The 23,549-nt window shown below is 39.4% G+C and overlaps 1 protein-coding gene across 5 annotated transcripts in view; it reads left to right on the top strand.

Moving 5' to 3' along the window:
• The window catches only part of LOC137274078 (protein WWC2-like), an 80,350-nt gene that overhangs the window by 26,894 nt on the left and 29,907 nt on the right, over window positions 1–23,549 (top strand). For 3 of the 5 annotated variants that reach the window (XM_067807070.1, XM_067807068.1, XM_067807072.1), the window contains exons 5-11: window positions 6,703–6,862; window positions 12,878–13,007; window positions 19,871–19,999; window positions 20,241–20,392; window positions 20,745–20,909; window positions 21,456–21,545; window positions 22,525–23,316. In XM_067807070.1, the coding sequence (XP_067663171.1) occupies window positions 6,703–6,862; window positions 12,878–13,007; window positions 19,871–19,999; window positions 20,241–20,392; window positions 20,745–20,909; window positions 21,456–21,545; window positions 22,525–23,316 (1,618 nt within the window). The remainder of the gene's footprint in view (window positions 1–6,702; window positions 6,863–12,877; window positions 13,008–19,870; window positions 20,000–20,240; window positions 20,393–20,744; window positions 20,910–21,455; window positions 21,546–22,524; window positions 23,317–23,549) is intronic. The other 2 variants (XM_067807071.1, XM_067807069.1) reach the window with 1 other exon arrangement.

Here is a 23,549-nt window from a genome sequence, read left to right as displayed (position 1 = left end):
TTGTTCCATGTTACGGAAAGGATAGGTAATGGGAGGTCTGAGGCATCAGTATCTTCAGACTGGTGTCTTTGCCACCATAATGGACATGGAAATTAGCCTTGTTTCGGATGTTTTATTATAGCTCAGACTGTGATGTCGTTTTTTGGTCGTTTTTTCCCTTGAACAAAGTTGTGTTTATCAACTTGGGATATGTTTCTGTTTTTTTTGTTAACACCAGGTTTTGTGACTGTTACTAATTAAAGATATAGCTGGAATTCTGCATTACCTCTCCTGTTTGTGAAGATTTCTTATTGTGAAGGTAGGATTCTAAGAAACAGTGATTCTTTTTAGGTCCCTCTTCCAAAGCATATCATACATACTGAGTGGTACAGCTAATGGTATTTATATTTTTGAACATATTCTATTGTCTCCCTGTTTTGGGGCTGTGGGTCCAGCAGTCTGTCATGGTAGCTTCATGGATCTGGACATCACACTCTCTACTAGGGTTTGAATCTCAGATTTACCCTAATCATGGTCTGTATCCCGTATGCACCGTACCTCTTGTCAGGTGTTTCAAGGATAATCCTGCTGGATGCACACAGGCTATTCAATAGTTGCACACACTCTTTTGGATTCTTTTAATGCTGACAAACAAATCTCCCCCAACACCCAAGGTATTAAGTCAGGAAATAAATGAAGCACACATCCTATGACATAAATAAAATATTGTTTGAGGAGGTGCTCAACTAAACTCACTCATTAAAATGCTACTGAAGTGTAGTTTAAGTTAGTGTTCTCTCACTGACGTGGCATGATACCATGTAAATCAGTTTATCCAAACTCTCGTGTTGATGATCACCGACACAACAAAGTCTACATACTGTTTCCCTGAGAACATCTTATCTTTTAGTAGGAAGTGTCAGACTGTTTATTGAGCACTGATACATCCAATCACTTTAACTCTAGCAGTGTCGCATCTTTACCTCTCTTTAACCACAAGGAGGTTTCCCCAACACACATTAAATGGTGAAAAGACCCATTGAGATGATACTGTTATGAAGCAAGTCCTACACATATCTCAACACTGATAACCCCTGTAGTGTTTGTTGGAAGTGAGCTTGGGGTCAGAGGCAGGAGGGTTAATGGAAAGATGCTACTGCTATCTCGACTATTACTGGAATGTGCTAATGGATGAAAAACTATATTTTCGCTTGGTTTACCATAGTTCTCAGAGGCCAATTCTTCTGGCAGTCACTTGCTTCAGGGGGCTGGGTGGCCAAGCTGGCTTAAGCTCTGGCATTGCTTTTGTGGGTATTTATATCCTACTGCTGGCTAGTCATGGATTTATATTCTTGGATTCATTAATATTGGGCAGCCGTAATGAGACCAAAGGGTTTAGGAAGCCAAGTCTGTTAAAAATGTTATTAATCAGATAAGTCTCTCAAGATGCAATGCATTGCTTTGTAATTGCCTGGTCTGAATGGTTGATTATTTGGGATTAACATTTTATGTGTATGTCTGTGTAAGATAGAATGAGTGAGTTATATCTTCTGCCACATGTACATTCTTGATGCAGTTTGCCAAAATATTTGGGGGTCAAGGTTGACTTGTGGTTAAGTCCTCTTTTTGAAAAAAACCAAAAGACAATTCCTCCATTTCTGTGTAACTTGGCCATTTTAGAGATGTCGGATTTGAGACTCACAATCAAGAATGCTATCAAATAGCATGTTTTCAAAATAATAATATGCATCCAGGGATGCAATTCTAACCTGGTTGTAAAGTAATTTATTAGAGTGATAATAAAAAAAATTGAAATCAAGAATTGCATGTTTTCAGAAGTTATATGCTTCTAGGAATGCAGTTTTAACCTGCTTTTAAAGTAATGTATAAAGCAATAGTTAAAAAAAAATTCGAAATAGCTGTCAGGAACACCTGTTCATCATGTAATTAACTGTATTGCTCAATCGATGTAATAATGTTATGTTATTGCAGTGTGGTATGGTTCCATAAGCCTTATTATTAGCAGTGGTGTGTTGTACTAGCCAGGTGGCATGTTCTGACGCAAAGCCACCTGTTCTGTAGAACAAGATCAGAATTTGTCTTAATGCAAGATTATTGGATTTCCTGATATTGTTGCCTAGAGGAGGGTTGTGAGCTGGTGGCTTCAGCTGTTGGAGAAGATAGTTGTCAGGACAAATACGCTCAGAGAAAATTCTCTGAGTTTTGATTTTGTAATGCTGCAGATTTAGTTTCAGACTATGAGAGAGAATATACCCAGGGGCAGAATGTTGATGAAATAGTGCTTGTTATGCAACATTTGCATTGTTTTCTGTGTGTAATGACTGGTATTGGGTGCCAGGGAACAGTTTTAACTTGGAATACACAGGAATAAGATTGATTCGTTTTTAAGTCCACATTTCCTAATGTTTATGAGCAAGATTTCATGTTACCACATAAAGTTTACAGACTAATTTAGCAAGTAGTTAAAAAGAGATACCATCAATATGTCAGCCTAAAAGTGACCAGAACCTGTTCTACATTAAAAGAAGGAAAAAATACATAACCTGTTGACAGAGGATATTAAAACAACTAAAGTATCATAAATTTCTATTTAAATCTATTATGCAACCATAGAAAGATCTTATGCACAACAATGCATTATATAAAACGACTGGAGATCATAAACTGGTTAGGCCTCTGTGCTATGGAAGAAGGAGGCATATTACCAACATGTTTCCCAGTCTAACACCATCCTGGTGATTGTCATCATGTGTGCCAAAATTAAACATGCAATTATTCTACCATGAAAAAAATGGCCAGTTAATAAATAATGGCATCCTTTTGGGTGAAAGTGTGTTCAGAAAATGTATGCATTATTCTGTGTGGGGGACAGAAACATAATTCATGCATGTTTATAATTCAAGTGGGTCTTAAGTTCAAGAAGGAACCAAACGATTACAATGAATAAAAACCTTTCCTTTTGTTAAGTTTCTGCAAATTTTTCCTGAAATTGTTCTTCCAGATGTTAGGGTCTGTATTATTCAAAAGCAGTGTCAACAGTAACAGTCTATCAGACTGTATGGCGCTGTGTCTCCTTCCACTGTCTCATAGCTATTGTAGCACTGCAGGGCAATTCACACACATTGCCATTGTGTTGCATCACATATCACTAGAGCCTCTGTGGATAATTAATGACAACTGTCTTAAGACTTAAATACCATGACGGAACTGCAGACTCGCTTGGCTTGGTCTGTTCCAACACAAAGGTGTGTTGCCTTAAGAATTGATGTTGTGGGACATGATAGAAGTCTAATGCATGAATATTCATACACTCAAGTTATTGGCATCAGTGATGTTTCATTTAGATTCTTAAGCTAATTATTGTTGATTGTTTGGGTTCATCTTTATCAGTTACATAATTTCTTTGGTGACTGAAATAGAGAAAAATGTTAAGATTTTGAGTATGCTTTTAGTTACATATGTGTGTGCCCATTTCTGGTGTCCCAACTGTGATGTTGCTGGAATATTGCTAAAAGCAGCGTAAAACCAAACTCAGTCACTTTAGTTATATCATTATATTGTAGATTGAAATGGAGAAAAAATATTTAAAGAATGATTAAGATTCTCAGTTTGATTAAATAGATGCTTATGAATAAAATAATTTTATTGAGCTGACCGATTTTATTTTTTTGTATTTTAACAATTGAAAATGACCCGAGAATTATGCTAAAGATATATCAGATTGAAAATGATTTTTGTTTATGTTATTTTTACTTGAAAGAATTATGTAAAATATATTTTCAAGGGATTTCATTTTTGAATTACATGTAATAGAAATGAATTGAGACCTGCAAGTGATCCCATCTTTGCACAAGGTTTTGATGTTGGCGCTAGCTGACCTATCTAAGAGGGTCTAGTCCTTCAGGACAGCCAATCAGGATACTGACACTACAATGCCCGCTTAATTGCATACATTCCACATAATTGCGACAAGCCTCTTCCGATTTCTCAATTGCTTGGCAGACTTTGAAATGTTAGGTTAAACGCTTTCTCTGGAAGTTGCTCTTAGGGACTAGGGGATAAATGGGTGTTGGAATTTCTAAATAGGAAAGATTATTATGTTCAAGTGATGAATAACATGTGTTTTAACATTATCTTTTGAGTCTCAAGGAGGATACCTGAGCATGTGTTGAAATTTTAGGGTTTTTTTAGAAATATGTTATGTTTCTCTTTAGCCCCTTAGATTTTGATGGTGAAGATCATAGATACGTAATTGAAGAATTGCATCCAAAAACATGGTTAAGTATCACATGTGAGGCTTTGGTGTTAGAGATTATATTCAGGTACAAATATTGAAACGTAGAAGATTCAAGCAAAGTATTTTGGCTCTTTGTTTTCAGAAGGATGATCAATATTTTGAAAGTCATTTTGAAGACTTTTGAGGAAGCATGTGGAATTTGTCACAGTGGGTGCTGTGACTTTGTGAGTGGGAGGTCTGAGTGAAGGGGGACACGGGGAGATGTGTCGACTACAGCACACATACCATCAGGCAGTGCTAGAATGTACTGTCTGCCTTGCTGAGTGCAAACACAGCAGCACAGAAATATGATAGTACATGTTGACCATTTCCTGGTTCCTACAATCACTGTATGGGGTACTCTTGCCTTGAGGATTTCAGGAGTCATGGTCACTGATACCCTTGGATACTGATACTCAAGTCAAATCCAACTTACTGTATTGTTGCACTAAGGGAAGCAAGTTTGGCCTGATAAACTCTTTGTCAACCACTTATTATGACTGCCTGCCTCCTACCACGTCTTCCACGTCCCTCTTATAATTCTTTCCCCCTCCGGGTGGTGGGGTAGCCTAGTGGTTAAAGCGTTCGCTCGTCACGCCAAAGACCCAGGTTTGATTCCCAACATGGGTACAATGTGTAAAGTCCATTTTCTGGTGTCTACCGCTATGATTTTGCTGGAATATTACTAAAAAGCAGTGTAAAACTAAACTAACTCACTCTTTCTCCCTCCCCATCATTTGTTGACTCTCCCTTCTCCTCTTCCAACTCTTTCTCTACCAACTTTCGGGATGGTGGTGTAGCCTATTGTGTAAAGCATTTACAAATTACACTGAAGACGTGGGTTCGATTCCCCACATGAGTGCAATGAGAAAGCCCATTTCTGGTGTCCCCTGCCATGATATTGCTGGAATGTTGCTAAAAGTTGTGCATAACTAAATTCACTCTTCTGACTGTTTCTCCTCTGCCCTTTCATCTATAAGACGCTCTCACCCACCACTCTCTTCTGAGTCGTGTCCCTTCTTTCATCTCCTTACTCTCTTACCCCCACCCATTTACTGTGACAATTTGTCCCTCAGGTCCTGCCTCAACCTACTTTACCCTCCACCCCCCCCAGACTCGATTTCCAACTCCCTCCTCCTCTCTTCTCAACTGCTGAAACCCATTCCCCGCTCCCCTTCTCCCTCTACTTCTCTTCCATTTCATAATCCCCTACAGTGGTTCTTCCCCATCGAAACAGACCTTATTGTGCAGTGAAAACATATATGTAAAGATTACAATACTACCAGACATTACTGACTTGCACCCGTCTGGATATTTGGCATGTAGAAGTCTAGCATCTTGTGAGGTTGAAAATGTGAAACAAAACAGTATTCTCCACTAGCTTATGGAGAGTAGCTGAACAGATAAGGGCTACATTCTTGACCAGTGAATCGCAAAGTAGTCTATTTAGGCCGGAGTGTGCCAGGTATCTGTGCTTCCACTGCCACTATGAGCTTTTACCTGCTTAAATGGCAGATTGATGTAACAGTGGAAACTCTACTGAAAGTGGCGTCAGCTTTCAGGGGAGATTAATGGCTTTGCGACTCTGTGTTCTTGTTTCACTAACGACTAACTCAGCATCCTCTAGTAACTGATTTTGGAAAAAATGTGGTGGAGTCGAATCAAACATAAATTTATGTCTTGTCTATCTTTTGGAAGGACGGTAGGGTAGCCTACTGGTTAAAGTGTTAACTCACCTGTTTTTGTTTCCTCTCATGGGTACAATGTATGAAGTCCTTTTCTGGCGTCCCCAGTCATGGGAATGGAAATATTGCTAAAAGCTAATATTTTTTATCGAATATCAGTTCCTTAACATATGTTGGCAAGCTGGTAGTGAGTTTAGTGAGTTAATGAATGTCCTGTGACAAATGGAAATGAATCACTTTCAGTCCATGCCACAGTTTCATAGGTGTGGTCATCACCAGCCACTGCTTGATTAATGGCAGTCTGTTGTATTAAATAGGGATTAGGAGCCAGGTCTGTCTCTGTGTGTTAATGTAATGTATTGGGAATAAAAATTGTTGTCATGAGAACCATAATAAATATTTCCTATACCTCATATTTCACAAGCTGAACTGACAGTGATTGTTTAAGACGTAATTTCACTCACTAAAACTGCTGTGGAAATTGTGCATGAATAGTGTTTTAAACTTAGTTGCACAAATTGTCATATTGTGCAAAATATGTTTTGGAGAAACCCCAGTCTAAACAGACTTGGAAAAAACAGCTCATTTTTGCATGTTTAATTTATTTATTTATGCCAGATTTATCGAATGGGTTTATTATACCATAATTTCAAGGCTTTCTATCATAAAAGTATTCAGTTGATTGAGTCGAATATTGTTGAAAAAAATCATTCTTCAGTTGATATTGATTTCTTCTTTCAGTAAATTCCAATTCCAGTGTGGGCAGTACGAAGTATGACCCTGACCTCCTCAAGTCGGACATTTGTCTGGCACGGAAAAGTGTGGCTCGACTTAAAAATGAACTTGAACAGATACGGGCTGAAATGCAGTACAAGGAGAGAGGAGTGGAAACGCTAACAAGGTGAGATAACCCTTGATGCTTTATGTTCACGTTACCATAGTAGCCATTCAAGGTTGCTCTTTACCTATGTCAGTCAGTCAGTCATTGGCATCATGGTGGCACATTTGATAAGTAGTTTGATGGAGGATGGCTTGATTGTCAACAGAGTAGGTTCTGGACATTGGTTGTTTTGCTGCACACTGAAGACCCACACACTGTCACACTGAAGACCCATGTTCGATTGCCCAAAATATGAAAATAACTCATGCCTCTAAAATCTTGAAGTGAAGTTCCATGTATGTAAGGTACTAGTGACAGTAACAAGGAGACATAACCCTGCATGCTAAGTGGATGACGTTGGATAATCTACCTGGTGCTTCCCCTTTCAAGACCATGAAAACTTGTCCTGTCTTTTATGGTTAGAAGTGACAATTATGTAATTTGCCCAAACTGTAAACTTTCATTTGTAATGACTACCATATTTTTGGCTGTTAAGTCTGAAATTCCATTTGCATCAGTCATAAGCTTGCAAACTCAACCAAAGGGCTTAACTTGCTTTTTGTTTCAACAACATTTTTCATCACATATCATCCATATAAATAATTTTGCTGACTCCTGATTGATGATATGTGTCTCCTGTGGTTAATAGGGACTAATTACTGTTTACTTCTGGTCTATTTTGAAAGTCATGTTGAAGGCCAAGGTCAGAGTTAGAAAGAGAGATAACTGACTTTAGTGATAGTAACTTACTACTGTGGAACTAATCTTGGGCAGGAGTCTCCCAGCCTTGGGATACTACTTGCATAAGAGGAAGTTATAAAATTTGCTGAAATAGATATTTTGACTAAGGTCCATGTTTCCAGTCAGCAAAAATATCTACAGATATCCTTTATTTCTGGAAGGTGGCATTGTGCACAATACACTGGACTGTCAGTATTCCAGCATAGCACATGTGGCTTGTGAGGAGTTAAGTCTGGACGGTTTACATCAGCAGTTTACATTATGCATTATATCCTATGCTGTTTTGTATGATGTTCCGCCATCAAGTCTGTCACCCAGCTCCACAGTCAAGAGCTGTTTGTGACCAGCTGAGTTGTGGTTTACTGAAAGCACTAGTACATGATGCCAGGTTTAACAGCAGATCTTACTGAAAGCACCAGCAGATCTTACTGAAAGCACCAGCACACGGCATCAGGTTTAACAGCAGCTCTTACTGAAAGCACCAGCATATGGTGTCAGGTTTAACAGCACATCTTTCTGAAAGCACCAACACACGGTGTCAGGTTTAACAGAAGATCTTAATGAGCAAGCAAGTATGGTAGAAAGAGCAGGCAAAGTAACAAAATGGCCAAGTGATAACTCTTCAGTTTGCAACTTTGCCATTCCAGTATTTATTTGTAAGGTGATATGGTATGTGAAAAGCATCACTGAGTACTCTCAATCTAACACAAAACCTAAGTGAGTCCTGATTAGTTTTATAGCAGAAACATCACTAATTATTCTCCTTATTTCAACTTTAAACCTCAAGTGGCTCCAGTTTAATTTTGTGAACAATTTAGTGAAAATATATTTCATTGATCAAACTCTCTGACGTTTAAATCTTGCAAGGAATTAGCAATGAAATATGACTGTTGACCCTGTTGACATGTGGACCCTGGAAATACAGGGCGTTACGGATGCCATGCACTGGCTAACCATGGTGAAATTCTTGTAATGACCTAACACATCAGTCATCACGTATGTCCTTAAAGACCTTGCGAGTCTATACTGGATTCACTCAACAATGCAAGACACGCGTAATTCCTTCAAGTCAAACATGCCTTCATATATTAACATTATTTACAGGGAGCCTGTACAAGCTAAAGATTAAGCTTTAATTACCCACAGTTCATCTGTGAGAGGAGACAGCTTCAGGCGCTCTCTATCATTGCGTCTTGTTGCTAATTGTTCTGGTGGGAACATCACGATTTGGCACAAAGTCAGACATTGCATTGTGGGTGATCTTGGCTTGTGTTGAGAACAGGCTCCAAATATCAGCCAGCATGACTGGATAAGCTTTGTCTATGTAGACTTTTGAAGTGCACACAGTTACGAGACAGGTACCTGGCTATTGTGATAAAACTTAAGTGAAAATAAAACAGTGCAAAGATAAGCCCAGAATAGGAGGAATATCAATTAATCTAAAGCGACTATTGCCATTCAGCTGTTTGGCTTCAGTGCTGTGGCTCCTACTGAAGCTGAGTACTTTGTCCATACTGTTATTCTGACATTATTTATGTTGGAACTTTTAAATTAATTAACTGCTTTAATTAGATTTAAATGAATTTATTCTGTATTGAATTTGCTGTGCAGAGTTGCTTCCCTTTGGTGTTCCAGGAACCTGAACTCGTTTGACTTCCTGTGTGTCATGATTATGTTTTGTGGTTTGTCAGCTCCATGTTGGTGCATTAAGGATGTTAGCAAAGTGGTTAGACCTCAGATGGTTGGGTAGGCTAGTGTTTAAAACAGCAACTTGTCAGGCAGAAGGATTGTGAATAGTAATTATTTCCCACTTGGGTGCAGTGTGTGGGGCCCTTTCTAGTGTCCCTAACTGTGATGTTGTTGGATTATTTATGAAAGTACTATACCCTCTAAAGACCTGCATTATTTTGGAGGTCCCTCAAGCATACATTTTGCACACATTTTATAACGCAACAGGGTCCTGGAGTATGGTAGTAACTTCACCTTTTTGTCCTCTATTGGTCAGGATGAGTTATTTGTGTCTTTTGTCTTTCTTGTATTGTTTTTTAGATGCTGTGTCACGTCAAATGAAAATATTTTACCTCACAATTGTTATTTACATATCTGATGTGGAAAGTCAGAGTCAAACGTCTCCCAGTTGATGGACGTGTTATTTTATCCTGACATTTTGTTTTGTGTCTTCCCTCTTAGAAGAGATGGCAGAATGACTCTATTGTTATCTGGGAGGCTAAATTCCTTGGTGTTACCTGTCCTGTTACTTGCCTCTTTGCAAGGGGACTGACCTCGTTATTTTAGGGACACAGGTATTCTGTACCTGCACAAAACGATGTATTGTTGATTGCATACAGGTAGGTATTGACAACATTCAGCTTCGAGTTACAAAAACACTTTCTGCAATTGCTTTCAAATGGGCGTTAAGTTTAGCTTTAAAATGCTGACTGTTATCATTTTTAAGGGGGGCACTCTGCAGTTATAAAACACTGGGTACAATCTGTTTTAATGGGTCATTTCATTTAACTATTAATCTGCAGGTGCAGATGTGTTTAATGGCACGCTATGCTAATATTAAAAACTGAGTGCTGTCAGTTATTAAAAGGCATAAAAGGCATAATGCTGTTACGACACAGTGCAGTTATTTTTGAAGGGACTCAATGGTTGATAATAAAACATGGAGTACAGTTACCATTAAAGGGACATTATGCCCTGACCCAGTTAGTGTCTTGGGCTTGTGAATGTTATGGGAAGGATTACATTCAAGTTCAGTGTAGTGAATGAGTTTAGTTTTACGCTGCTCTGTGCAATATTCCAACTATATGGCAGCTGTCTGTAAATAATCGAGTATGGACCAGATAAGCCAATGATCAACATCATAGGCATCGATCTGTGCAATTGGGATACAGTGACATGTAAGTCAGCGAACCTACCACCTGATCCTACTAATGTTCTCTTATTACAAGCATGGGTTACTGAAGATCAGTTCTAGCCTGTTGATCATGGGTATACATGTAAGTGTAAACGTTCAGGCTGTTTAAGGGGATATTTTAGCTCAGTCTGGCTCAGTCTTGATGTTGTAAGTGTTACTGTAATAAAACATTGTTTCAGTTTCATGAAGGTTAGTTGTTAATTGATACCCCTTAAAGAAATTGTATTGGCAGAGTGAGATGAATGCGAGTCTTTACCTTGTTGCTGATGGGAAAGTCCCCAGTGTTTGGTTAAGGTGTCAGCCTATGAAATTGTAGCATGTTGTCAAGCTAGCACTCACTGCTTTGTTATGTCTCAAATCCTCAGATGTGGTTCTAGGCAGGAGCGTGGTTGGGTAGCCTAGTGGATAAAATGTCTGTTTGTAACATTAAAGACCCAGGTTCTACTCTCCAAATGGTTACAATGTGTGAAGCCCATTTCTTGTGTCCTTTTCTGGGATATTGCTAAAAACAGCATAAAACTAAACTCACTCACTCTTTCTGGGAAAGGATGGAATATGTGGTGTTCATGACCCTGTCACCCACTTATTATTCTCTGCTTAAAACAGAAGCTGTTTATCACTGCGATCCACGCTCTGTCCAGCCCTATTCAGGACCTGTTTTATGGAAGACAGTTTTGCTGTGGGGAGGTAGATGTGTGGTTATCACGTACAGTTAGACATTTAAAGAGAAAGTTACATGTATGCCAGGATTCCAAATGTACTTTTTGAGCCAAAGAGACAGGAGGTATTTGGCCACAGGAAACTGCTCCCATTAAGGAGAAGAAAGGGGAAACATTAGGCCGATATAACCATTGCCTGTATTTCTTACATCATACTATCTGTCATAATAAACCATGGCCATAACAGGCGGAATGTGGGGGGCTTAGTCGGGAAGGTAGAAGGAATGTCAAGTGAGGGTCCATAAGGGAGGATATATAAGCGACAGAAATAATTTACCCTGGCCTTTAAGATGATTTTGTGTTTGAATTACTGAATTGAAATGTCGGTATACATATGTTATGATTTCTTTAACTAGCTCACAGGCTGATACACATTCCCATGTTTCCATCAAGTTTCAAGTTAAATATCCCATTTTTCAGTTCATGTCAATAAAGTAAATACTAAAGGTGGCTTGTGTTTCACTGTTAACCGGACCAAGAAAGTAGACAGGGTTTAACGCATAGTTTTTGTGTTTGCACAAATACCTTTGAATTATGAAAATAACAGTTAGGACAATACCTGTTTTGAAGGAAGAACTGGTTATATTTTCCTTATTTAGTTTCAATGGGCATATATGTCTATATCTGAAATATAATCCTGTTTTGAGCTGTTATAAGATGATTGTATTGAATATTTGTATTTGTTCATGTAATACCTGTTAAAATATGGTCATGTAGGTGCTAGACATGACGTTGTGGAATGCTGTGCGGGTAGATACCGATATATTATAGCAGCATGGCGTGAACATTCACTTCCTGTGTGTCATAGGTGTCCTTGATTCTTGAGAAGCAAAATAGGTAACTGTAACTTATTGAAGAGTAATGCCACTGGCATTAGTGATATTTCAGAGGTATTCGTGTCTCATGCGTTGACTGAAATTCGGGAAACGTGTTACAAGGTGTAGAAGCACGTTTGCAGTATGCATGTCATTCAGAACAGTTGGCGTAGCCATCGGCCATGATGTATTAAATAATAGTATAGAAGCTTGTCAGATGTTCAGTAGCCTCTATGGAGTATTGTAAAAGCAGGGATGTCAGTTTTTTGCTGATCTGTGGATTTGTACTGATTTAAATTCAAACTGATCAATTCAAATCTTCCATTCTATGGCACAGCATTAGTTTTCAGCTGAAACATGCTTTTATTCAGTTAGTGAACATAATTAAAAGGCTTTTTTAACAAGTTGTATTTTCTTATTGGGGTGTTTTCTTGGGGCCGTTGTTGAAAGCGATCTTGGTGCTAATGTGGTCGTAACTCCTATACCATAACATAGACTTGTGACTGCCATAATGCTGAGATTGTTTCGTTAAATGGTCGTGTGTGTGTCTATTGAGTGTAATATGATCCCTGTCAAAGGGATAAATTGTCATAAAGCAGTTTGATGAGAAACATCTAGGCTTATCTACATATTGACAGTTTGTTGTTACAACATGAAGCTGACAATATCAATCACTGGATTGTCTGCTCCAAAGAGGATTGTTCACTTGTCACTGTCATATTCTTGGAATATCGTTTTGTGATATTCAGCCACAAACTTGGTTACAGATGACTGTAAAGAACATACTTATCCTAGCCTCGTGGCAATCATAGAGTAATACAATGTGTTGTATGTGCAGGGTGGACCAAAAGTTAGCGGGACTGGGCGGAGGGTACAATGTGACGCAAGCCCAAGCCATCATCGCCGAGATCCGACAGTTGCAGCAACATGTCAACACAGGGGAGAAGGAAAAAATGGACCTCATGCAGGTAACAAGCCGTATTACAGTCAACATTGTGAGAATGAATGTTTAAGTTGGACTTTAATCTAGTGTTAACAGTCACATGGTTGCCTTACCCCACCGGGTACCCATACACTGCTGGGTTAACAGAAGTAATGTTGAACAGATTTGCTAGCGATGGAACCTCATGTATCACATGAGTTCATCATGGAGGAGGACTGCAGCTCAAGACATAAATCAATAAATCAAGCGTTCAAACAGTCGTTCACCAAGGACTCCCTGTTACCAACCGATATGTAACCTGGGCTCTATGACCCCACACCACCACATTTGCAGTATTATCAATGTTCAAGTAAAATACATTTCACGGCAGTATAAAACACAACTGACTCACTCACTTACATATCTAGAATCTCTGGAGGCTTGTATTGTGACTAGACTGACACTTAGTCCCTAAATATATATAAGTTCGATAGTAACAATATACAGACCTGTGAGAGATATACTCAGAGATATTTAGCAGTTTCCATACACTTAAATTTTATTTCAGTGTAGCATATGTATTGAAGTGAATTTAGGATGGATCTTTGTAAAAATTGACAAGCAAATGTGAAATCATCTGAAATCATTAAAATGGTATACAACATCAACCTTGGGCTTTTACCCCTGTATAATCTGACAGGGAATGTGATGTAATATGGGGTCCTATGATATGATATGATATGATACATCTGTGTACATCCTTTATATCTTGATGCTTTGTAGAACTACTGTGATGTCAATAGCATCATCAACAAATCTGTATGCAACTCTAAGGAAACCATATATGAGACCAGATAGAAAGAACTTTGTGTAAGTAAGGATACGGAAGGTTGCGCGTCTTTTTCACCTAAATCGGAGGTAATTTGTGGCTTTGTGTGACACTGACCACCTCAACATTGCTCTCTTGTTATCATATTCCCTCCAAACACTTCTGACGAGGAAAACAGAACTCATCAGCTTGCTGACAGCCATGTTTTTGCACATCCTACAATCCTTCCGAGATCTTTTCAAAATCTTCTTGCATGTGTACAGAGCATATGATGGCATGCTTGGAATTTTCAGCCAATTGGTAAAAAGGAAAAGGGAGAAATTAGAAGCTCGAGGCGTTTAGTTGAAACATATTGTGTTACCAAGGGATGGTGGGAGTTTGCCTAACACGAAGTAATGCAAAACACGTACCTTGGTGGAGAGTATCGCATATCACCGTCTTATCATCCCATCTCATGCTGGAGTATGAAGCATGATGTGTCTGCTCATCCCTGAGTTGCATGTTAGGCAAGATGGGATATTAAAAGTTAGGATATGCATCAACATTTATAAATATGAACCAAAGTCATTGATCATTTAGCAACTTTAATTATCTAAACATGTCAGTGAATACAAGAAAAACGTATTACTCATATTAGAAATATTATGTTTTTATGTTCATTAAGATAAATGTGTTCAGAAGGGTAGGTTTTGTTTTGGTGTCTGCTGTATATGCTTGAAATTTTATTAAAAATTATTTAAATGCTCCAAATGATGTAGATTTACATAAGCAAATGGAGATTTGTTTTAAAGGTTTGTGTCATCAATAGAGGGTGAAGTACTGGATCGGGGGATCTGGGTGAGGGTGAGGATCTGAGGGTGTGGGATGCTGTAAAAGGTGTCATTGTTGAGTTGGAAGGGAGGGTGTAGGGTACTGGAAAAAGTGTCATCGTTGAGTTGGAAGGGTGGGTGTAGGGTGCTGGAAAAAGTGTCGTTGAGTTGGAATGGAGGGTGAAGGGTGTCGGCAAAGGTGTCATTGTTAAGTTGGAAGGGAGAATGTAGGGTGCTGGAAAAGGTGTCATTGTTGAGTTGGAAGGGAGGGTGTAGGGTGTTGGAAAAGGTGTCATTGTTTATTTGGAAGGGAAGGTGTGGGGTGCTAGAAAAGGTATGATGGTCAGGGTGCTTAAAGACGTGTCATTGTTTGAGTTGGCATGGAGGGTGTACGGTGCTGGAGAGATGTTCTGTAGAAAAGGTAAAGGTGTAAGGAAGGGGGAGATAGTGGAAGACGTTCGGAGGAGGGGTTGCAGGGTGCTGGTGAAGCTGTGATGGTGCTGTAGGAAGTTGCTGAAGACGCTGTGATAGGTCATATTGCCGGGAAGAGACAGGATGCTTGTGGTGTAGACTTCAAGAAGGAGGGTTAGGATGCTAGAAGTGGGGGTATTAGCATTCAAGAGTATTGAGCAAACATTACTCAGGCTTGTTAACGGAGAGATAATTAATTGTGTTTTGAATGGAATTCAGTTGAACACACATGTTCTGACTCATCGGTGGTGTAACTGCCTTACATGATGCAATTTTGTGTAGCCACACAGCCGACAGCTCTCTTCATCATTGCTGGGCAACTTGGCACCCTGTGTGCACTGCATGCATGCACATTTACCTGTCAATATTTATTTACATTGACGGAATAACTTCCAAGTTTTTTTTGTCACTCTTTAGCTATGCTGGCCATTTTAACACAAGGTGTCAGGCAGGCTGTAATTCATCAGCTCAATTTCCTTTCCACCAAGCTTATGGTTGTCATTTTGTGGCTGCCATGATAGATAAGATCTTGCTGGCTATCTTGAATAGACAGATAGAAAACTTGAAATTAGATGAATCTGAATCATTTGTTTAATTCATTGAGAGTTGAACTAGTTCTTGGTATTTGAAAGACACAGTGTTGTGGATAACATTGTACGTAGCATTGGATATTTACAGTTGGACAAGTTGTTTCCAACTCTTGGATTTAGTTTGACTTGTTCTGTTTTGTGAACCGCTGACCTTAGCTTGAAAATGAGTGGGGCTAAGAGTTGTAATGAGTGGGGATGGGATGCTTCTGAGGAATAAGAAGGGGATAGCACCAGGGATAATAAAAGGAGTAAAAGTGAATGCAGTCACTCAATCAGTATAATTGCAGATTTGCTTAAACCCACAAGCACTAACTGTGAAATATAAAATGTGTTTGTGTGTGAAGGTTTAAGATGATGGTGTGGATGAAATGAAATGAATGACAACTGTGCCAGTGAGAGATTTCTGGACTTGTCAGGCAAAGTGAATTATGTGTTATGTAAACACATATTCATTGTTCGTTTTTCAATGAATGATATGCATGGTGCCCTTTGAGATGAAGGGATGCATTTCAAACAAACACTCCAGTGTGAAACTCCTTTGTGACAACACAGGCAAATTTGCATGAATATCATTTAAAAAATCTTAAAGTGTCAAGACTTGCATATATAATGATTATTTTATGAAATTATCTATAAATATAACATATTCTATATCTTGACTGTCTCTGAATTAGGAATATGAGATTATAGATAGCATAAGCTTATTTTGTGGTCTAGATTTACAGAGTGATTTTTCTCTAATGGTGAACTCAGCAATGTTGTTGCCATGTGACTGCAATCTATTAATAATTTATTGTGGAACAGACAATTCAGTGATTGACTTCATGGACAGAACAGAGATCCATGGCATGGATTACAAGATTTTACATGACACTGAAAAAGTGATATTGCTAGAGTTTTGCTGAAAGTCGTGTAAGACTCAACCCACTCAGTCATACTGAAATTGCCACTGGTCAGCTATAACAACTTTAATTCCTAGATGTGGCCCTAAGCAGTGAGTAAGAAATAGACAGTGTTACTCAGAAGTCATGCTCTCAATTTCCTCGAATCAGTGTCACAAGGATGGAAAGTGTTTTTCATCCGAAGTTCCTTAGTTTGTTCTTCAGAGTTGCCTACCTTAGTTGTGTCAGGATCCTATAATTGATAATACCTGTTCTTGAGTGGTTGCATCCAAGACTTGAATATGAATACAGTGTTTTTCCACAGAAAGCTGGTATGCCACTTTATAACTGAAATCCTGTTAAAATGTTTTAAACAGTTTAAGTCACTCATTTATAGTTAATGTTCATGATGAAAAGGTTGCACTCTCCAATTCAAGAGAGGTAAAATATGGACTTAAATGGCGATCCATGTTACAATAATTTTAGTAACAAGGAGTAGAAAGCATCATCCTGTTATTATTTATAATGGTAAGACCTGTGAAGGTCCAGAGTAGAATAGACCTTTAGCAACCATTGCTTGTCATAAAAGGCAACTGTGCTAGTCGTAAGAGGTGACTAATGGGATCGGGTGGTCAGACTTGCTGACTTGGTTGACACATATCATCGGTTCCCAGTTGTGCAGATTGATGCTCATGCTGTTGATCACTGGATTGTCTTGTCCAGACTTGATTATTTGCAGATGGCCACGGTATAGCTGGAATATTGCTGAGTGTCACGTGAAAGTAAACTCACTCACTCACTCACTCATTCATAATGGTAACTTAATATACTATTCAAATTTTATCAGGGATAATCAGATATTATTCTGTTTACATATTCAGATGACATTGAAGAATCACTTTCATGCATTATGGAAAGATAAAAATATCCCTGTCGAAAGTGGAGTAATATGAATGAAAGGGTTTAATGTGAAAAAGGTTGAGCATATATTCGAGACGTTGTGGTAGTGTTACGTTCATACAGTGCTGTGATAAGTGCTGTGTCAGCAGAATGGTGAATGATAGTTTTTATGAATGGCTGTGGATCCTGGGAGGAACACTTGTAGACCTGTGTTACTTATCTTCTTCAACAGTGTGTAGGTGGAAGTCGTGCGGCACCCCGACACATACAGATAAACCACAAACTCACCACTCTTCCACGTCACATAAACACGGTCTCTCTTCATCAGTTTTTTAAAGTTTTTGGTTTAATGTTTAGGGAGCTGTTGCGATGATACTTGATTTCTGAAAGAATATGGAACTTGCAACATTATAAAACTTGTAATCTGGAAGAATGAAGATCTCAATGTGAAATCTTTTGACTTCATGAAGTCATGAATAAGTTTTAAGTTAATTCACTTTGCAGGGAGATATCGTAATATTAAACCATGCAGCCATTTAAGGCATAAGCCATGTAAGCCAAAATGTTTCATTAGCTAAATATTAGCAAGTAGGAGCTTGGGAATGTGCGTAAGAGGCGACTAACGGGATCGGGTGGTCAGACTTGCTGACTTGGTTGGCACATGTCATCGGTTGCCAATTGCGCAGATCGATGCTCATGTTGTTGATCACTGGATTGTCTTGTCCAGACTCGATTATTTACAGACCGCTGCCATATAGCTGGAATATTGCTGAGTGCAGCGTAAAACTGAACTCACTCACTCATTGGGAATGTGCTTGTAGATTTGCCAGTTGGATGGGTCTGTGAGGGTGTATACTGTTACCACAAGACACAAATGACAATCAACCCTGAATCTTCACATAGGAGTTTTAATAGCTGACATGGAGTGAGTGCGTGTAGTTTTGTCTCTGACACTGTGGACACACCTTTGTGATACCTTTGACCTGTGGATGGGATGTTTGAGTGAGTGCGTGTAGTTTTGTCTCTGACACTGTTGACACACCTTTGTGATACCTTTGACCTGTGGATGGGATGTTTGAGTGAGTGTAGTTCTATCTCTGACACTGTTGACACACCTTTGTGATACCACTGACCTGTGGATGGGATGTTTGAGTGAGTGAGTGTAGTTCTATCTCTGACACTGTTGACACACCTTTGTGATACCATTGACCTGTGGATGGGATGTTTGAGAGAGTGTTACCTCCAACAATATAGACACATGTCTTTGTTATAACTATTGAACATGATGGGGAGGCTTTTAGGTGGGTTTGAGCGAGGTATATTTCTACAGTCATTTCTTTTCTACACTGATGTTCACAATAGCTTCTAGTTAGATCTGTGCTTTGGGTGAAAAACTCTCCATCTGATTTCAACAAATCCAGCATTGGGTTAGTATGGAGGCATCATGTTGTCTGACAAGCTAATGTGGCTAACTATTTAATTTTGCAGTAGTTTCAAACAGGTTCTCATCTGTTTGTTCATTGTGGTTTGTCAGAAACTAGACTTCTTACAGTGTTGTAGATCCAATTAGGGGCATTCTGATTGAATTTATCGACCAGCTGAAGATTGCAGTGGGAGGAGAAGGGGTGTATTTGGCACAGAGCAGATAACATACAAAGTGACATGAATGGAGAAAACTCTTGTTTCAGGCATCAAACTGAGCTCAGGAGACTGAAAATGAATGCTGTTTTTAATGTTTTGAACTTTGATAAAACCTTTGAAATTGTTTTATGTGTTCTTTTGTCAGTAATGTGAGACATTTTTGTTGATAAATGAATTTCATTATGTTATAAGGACCCCATCATCTTATCCATATTGGTGGCTTGTCTTATGCTGAGGTTGTCCAAGGTCAATTTAAAAACATGGGTGCTGACTGCCCAGTATTCTGTGAAGTTATTGTTTCCTGTGCAGTATTGTGTCCCTTAGGAAGGCCAGAACCATGGTTGTTGGGTTGAATCCTGGGTTTGTGTTGGGTTGTCAGCACCAAACTTGTGTCCATGGTTTCATTAAAACGGTATATGTCTGAAACCTTGCATCAACTTCAGGATTTACTCTTCTTTAAGCAGACGCTAAAATACTGCTCAAAGCCATCCCAATCACTCACATTGCCTGCAAACATCCTCACACCTTTGTATCAGAAAGTGATATCTTATGTTCAGAACATGCCCCACTGGATAGCCCACAGGGCAAAGCATGTGATGCCAAGGACCAAGTTCTCCACCATCCAATTTTGGAGATCCCTGCATCTCTATTGTTTCATTGCCTGTACTTGTATTAATCCTTTCTCAGTCACATCTGACTAGGACTGGTATATTGTTGAATCCTCAATTGGTTTAGTTTGAAACTTGTAAGGTGTGACATGTTGATGAAGGTTGTGTTTCTTGTTGCAGTCCTTGGCCAGACTGAAGGAGGAATTTATGCTGGGGAAGAATGGAGGCTCCTCACCAGATGTGTCGACACTTTCGTTGGCGCTGGCAGAGAGGTCCAGTACGGCGTCGCAAACGGATCTGAGAGGAGAGGTGAGCATAGGGCGTCTTAGCAGACGGTGTCGTCACTTTAGATATTTGTGTTGATGGTATCACAAGAACTTCAAGACACAATGAGGGAATCACTAAAAGTGCTGTGTCTTGGTGAAATATTTGGTTGCTGATAAAAAAACCAGTGATTCCATTTAGAATGAGTTCAAAGAGTCTTGTATGATCCTTCTGTAAGCCAAGTCATATGACGTTGTGGCATTTCTCACAAATCATACAATTTCAGTTTGGTTTGAATCAGAATCGAATCTTTGCGGAGAAGACACGACTCCGTCTCCAGTATGATGAAGCCCGGCGGAAACTCAGTCAGCTGAAGGTGCAACTGGCCAAGGTAGAAGATCAGATGATCCCTGGGCAGACTGAGTGTGACAAAGACAGGTAAGTGAACGCCCAAGCGGCTGCTGGGATAGAATTAATCCCCAGCTGCTTGTGCTTGTTTAAGAGGGTAATGAATGTAGAGTCAACATACCCAGGTGAAGTGATTCGCTGCTCACAGTGTCAATCACTGGGTTTTCTGGTCCAGCCTTGCTTGTTTCCAGGTTGCTGCATATTGCTAGAATATGTGTACAATCAGGAAAGAATGTTTTATGTGAATAAATATGTAGGGAGAGTGATTCAAGGCTATGTAATTACTGTTCAGATTTCCTTTCCTCTTGTTAAGTGTAATGGGCTGTAATATTGTCATGAGAACTTTTTGATGCATTTGTAAATTGATTATTTTTTTCTGCAGATTGTTGTTGCTGCAAGAAAAGGAACAGTTGCTACGTGAATTAAGAAGTATTGACCCCAAAGGTCGCAGTGAAAGTGAGCTGGCTAAGATACAGCAGCGTATAGCACAGCTGAAATATGACATCAACCATGCTTTGGAAATCTCCAACAAGCAGATAGCAGAGAGGTAGGAGACAAATCGGTTACTGACAGATTCATGAACAGAACATACTTTAGTACTTCAAGTTTGTCATCAGGGCAGTAGTGTATGGATAGACTGTCCAACCAGAAAGTTGAGGGTTGGATGCTTGGACCTGTCGTATTTAAAGACGTTGGTACTTGTTGTTTCCCTGCCAGGTGATCAGCGTTTGTAGAAGAAAAAGCTAGGATTGGTCATCATGGTTACTTTCGGCTTTTTACTGATTTGGGCATCTTTGTTAAGATGTCTCATTGTCTCTCAATTGCCTTGCGCTGAACTGGCATTGATCCAGACTAGTCTGAGCAGAGAACCACATGCAGACACAGATGCATGCACACAACACAGACACACACAGCACACTGCAGATTAATAGTGTCAATCACTGGATTGCTTAAATTGTTTCATATTCAACAACACACAAGAAGAAATGGTATATATGCCATTTTGCACAGTATGCTGTCACCGTTATGTCTCACAATATCCATTTATTTTTGCCTGAATATTTAGTAAACTGTACGTATGTGAACATTTCAGATTAAAACTAAACAATGAGAAGGTTACTGTGATGCATCAGCTTTCGGAGACCACCAAGTTAACATCATACCTTGAGACACAGCTGAAGAGGTGAGTGTTGTTACTGGTGACGTCCATCAGAACTCATGGTTAATTAGGCCCTTCATAAACACTGCACGTCATACAGTGTAGCAAAATGTCTGAGGCAATCAAAAATGATTGTAGAATGTGGACTTGCTTAATGGCATAGAATCATAGGTTTGTCTGGTTCAGATGTTTTTAATTGATAGTTTGCCATCATATAGCTGAAATATTGATACGAGTTGCATTACTACAAATTAGATTAGTGGTGTGATTGAGGCTCATGCTGGAGTTTGCCTCTCAAATTGGTGTTGTTGTTTTCACAACACAAACCTGTGGTAGTGGGATTCATCATTATAAACCTGCATCACTTTAGTTTTTCCTTCCATGTTGACTCCACATTCTATCACAAAATTAGAAAACCTTTCAAAGTATTATTTACACAACTCTTCCGCTCACTCATTCCCTTAGAAAAGGTGTGTCAATCCCATGATTACCCTAAAAACTTGACAAGTGGTACAATGGCCCCCAGTACCTCCTGCTTGCCTACCAAAATGTGAATCAGGTGGTTAGGCTAGGATCTGTGCTCATGTTATTACTCAATCTCTCTGTAGTTTAGAGACCTGTAAAGGTAGGGGCTAGAATAGGTCGTCAGTAAACCATGCTTGTCATAACAGGCAAGTATGCTTGTCATTAAAAGGCGACTAATGGGATTGGGTGGTCAGGTTCTCTGACTTGATTGACACATCATCTGTTCCCATTTGTGCAGATGGATGTTCATGTTGTTGATCACTGAATTTTCTGGTTCAGACTTGATTATTCACAGAATGCCACCCTATAACTGAAATATTGCTGAGTGCATAAAACTCACTCGCACTAAAGTTTAGAATCAGTAATTAGATTTTGCTTTGAAGTGGCTGAAATCTTGCTGACTGGTCACTTAAGAACTTTGACTCATTCCATGATAATGTTCTTGGCAAGACTTACATCTATTACTGTTATGTTCCAGCTTGTCGCTGAGCACATTGTCAATGTCCTCGGGATCAAGTCTGGGATCCCTAGGGTCTCTCTCGGCCAGCAGCCTTGGGTCCCTCAACTCCCTCAGTGCTGTAGACATTTACAATCAGAGCCAAAGTGGAAGTGATATAAATTTACAGGACCTTCATCAGCGTGTTGAGAAACTTCTGCAGGGTCATGTGATGGCCCCCATTCAGGAAGCGGTCATTCCGCAAATGTCCAACTTGGACATCACAGCGGCAGCGACAGGGAATTACCTACATAGTGTCATGGCAACAGGGGATAAAGTGCCTTCGGTTAAATCAGTGTCCCCGAAATCTTCATTTTCATCAACATCTCCGCCAGTGTCTCCTTACATGCCCATGGAAATAGTTCCTCCACCCACTTACGAGCAACACATGAGCGCCGTGGAACGGCAGCGTCATGTGAGCTTGGGTGGCAACTGGATGGTTGGTGGGCAACCTCTTACGAACTGCGATCAATCAAAATTAACAGAAAATTCTCCACAGTACCCAAGGGTAGATAACTCTCGGACTAGAGTGCCAGTGGTTGGACAAATGGTTCCACAATCTTTACTAGCGGAGAGTGGTGAAATAAACACAAAACGTTCACAAGGATTAGAGAACTTGGACTCCACATCTAACCCTCCTCTTAGTCCAATCAGTGAAAGTAGTTCCGGTGTGTGCAACAATTTGTCAGGTGGAAATACGCGGAGTGTTTCTGCAGCAGTGAGTGATGAGTCTGTAGCTGGTGACAGTGGTGTTTTTGAAGCATCGGTCAAAAGGTTAGTATCTCACTCAACATTAAAAACAATACAATTTGAATTTTTTGCAAATATCAATTTTGTAAGTATGCATCTTAGAGAATAGTGTCAACATTAGTTGCGACCTTGACCTTTCAGGCTTCTGTTCATACTGAAGATAGTTTGAAGTTGTGAAGTGGTTAGACTAGTTGCATTACACTGACATTATATTCCCAACAAGGATATGATGGTACCACATCAGTGATTTCCCTTTG

Source organism: Haliotis asinina, chromosome 2, assembly GCF_037392515.1.
Source record: "Haliotis asinina isolate JCU_RB_2024 chromosome 2, JCU_Hal_asi_v2, whole genome shotgun sequence".
NCBI lineage: Eukaryota > Metazoa > Mollusca > Gastropoda > Lepetellida > Haliotidae > Haliotis > Haliotis asinina.
The sequence above is the reverse complement of the archived record's forward strand: the minus strand, read 5'-3'. Positions and strand labels throughout refer to the sequence as shown.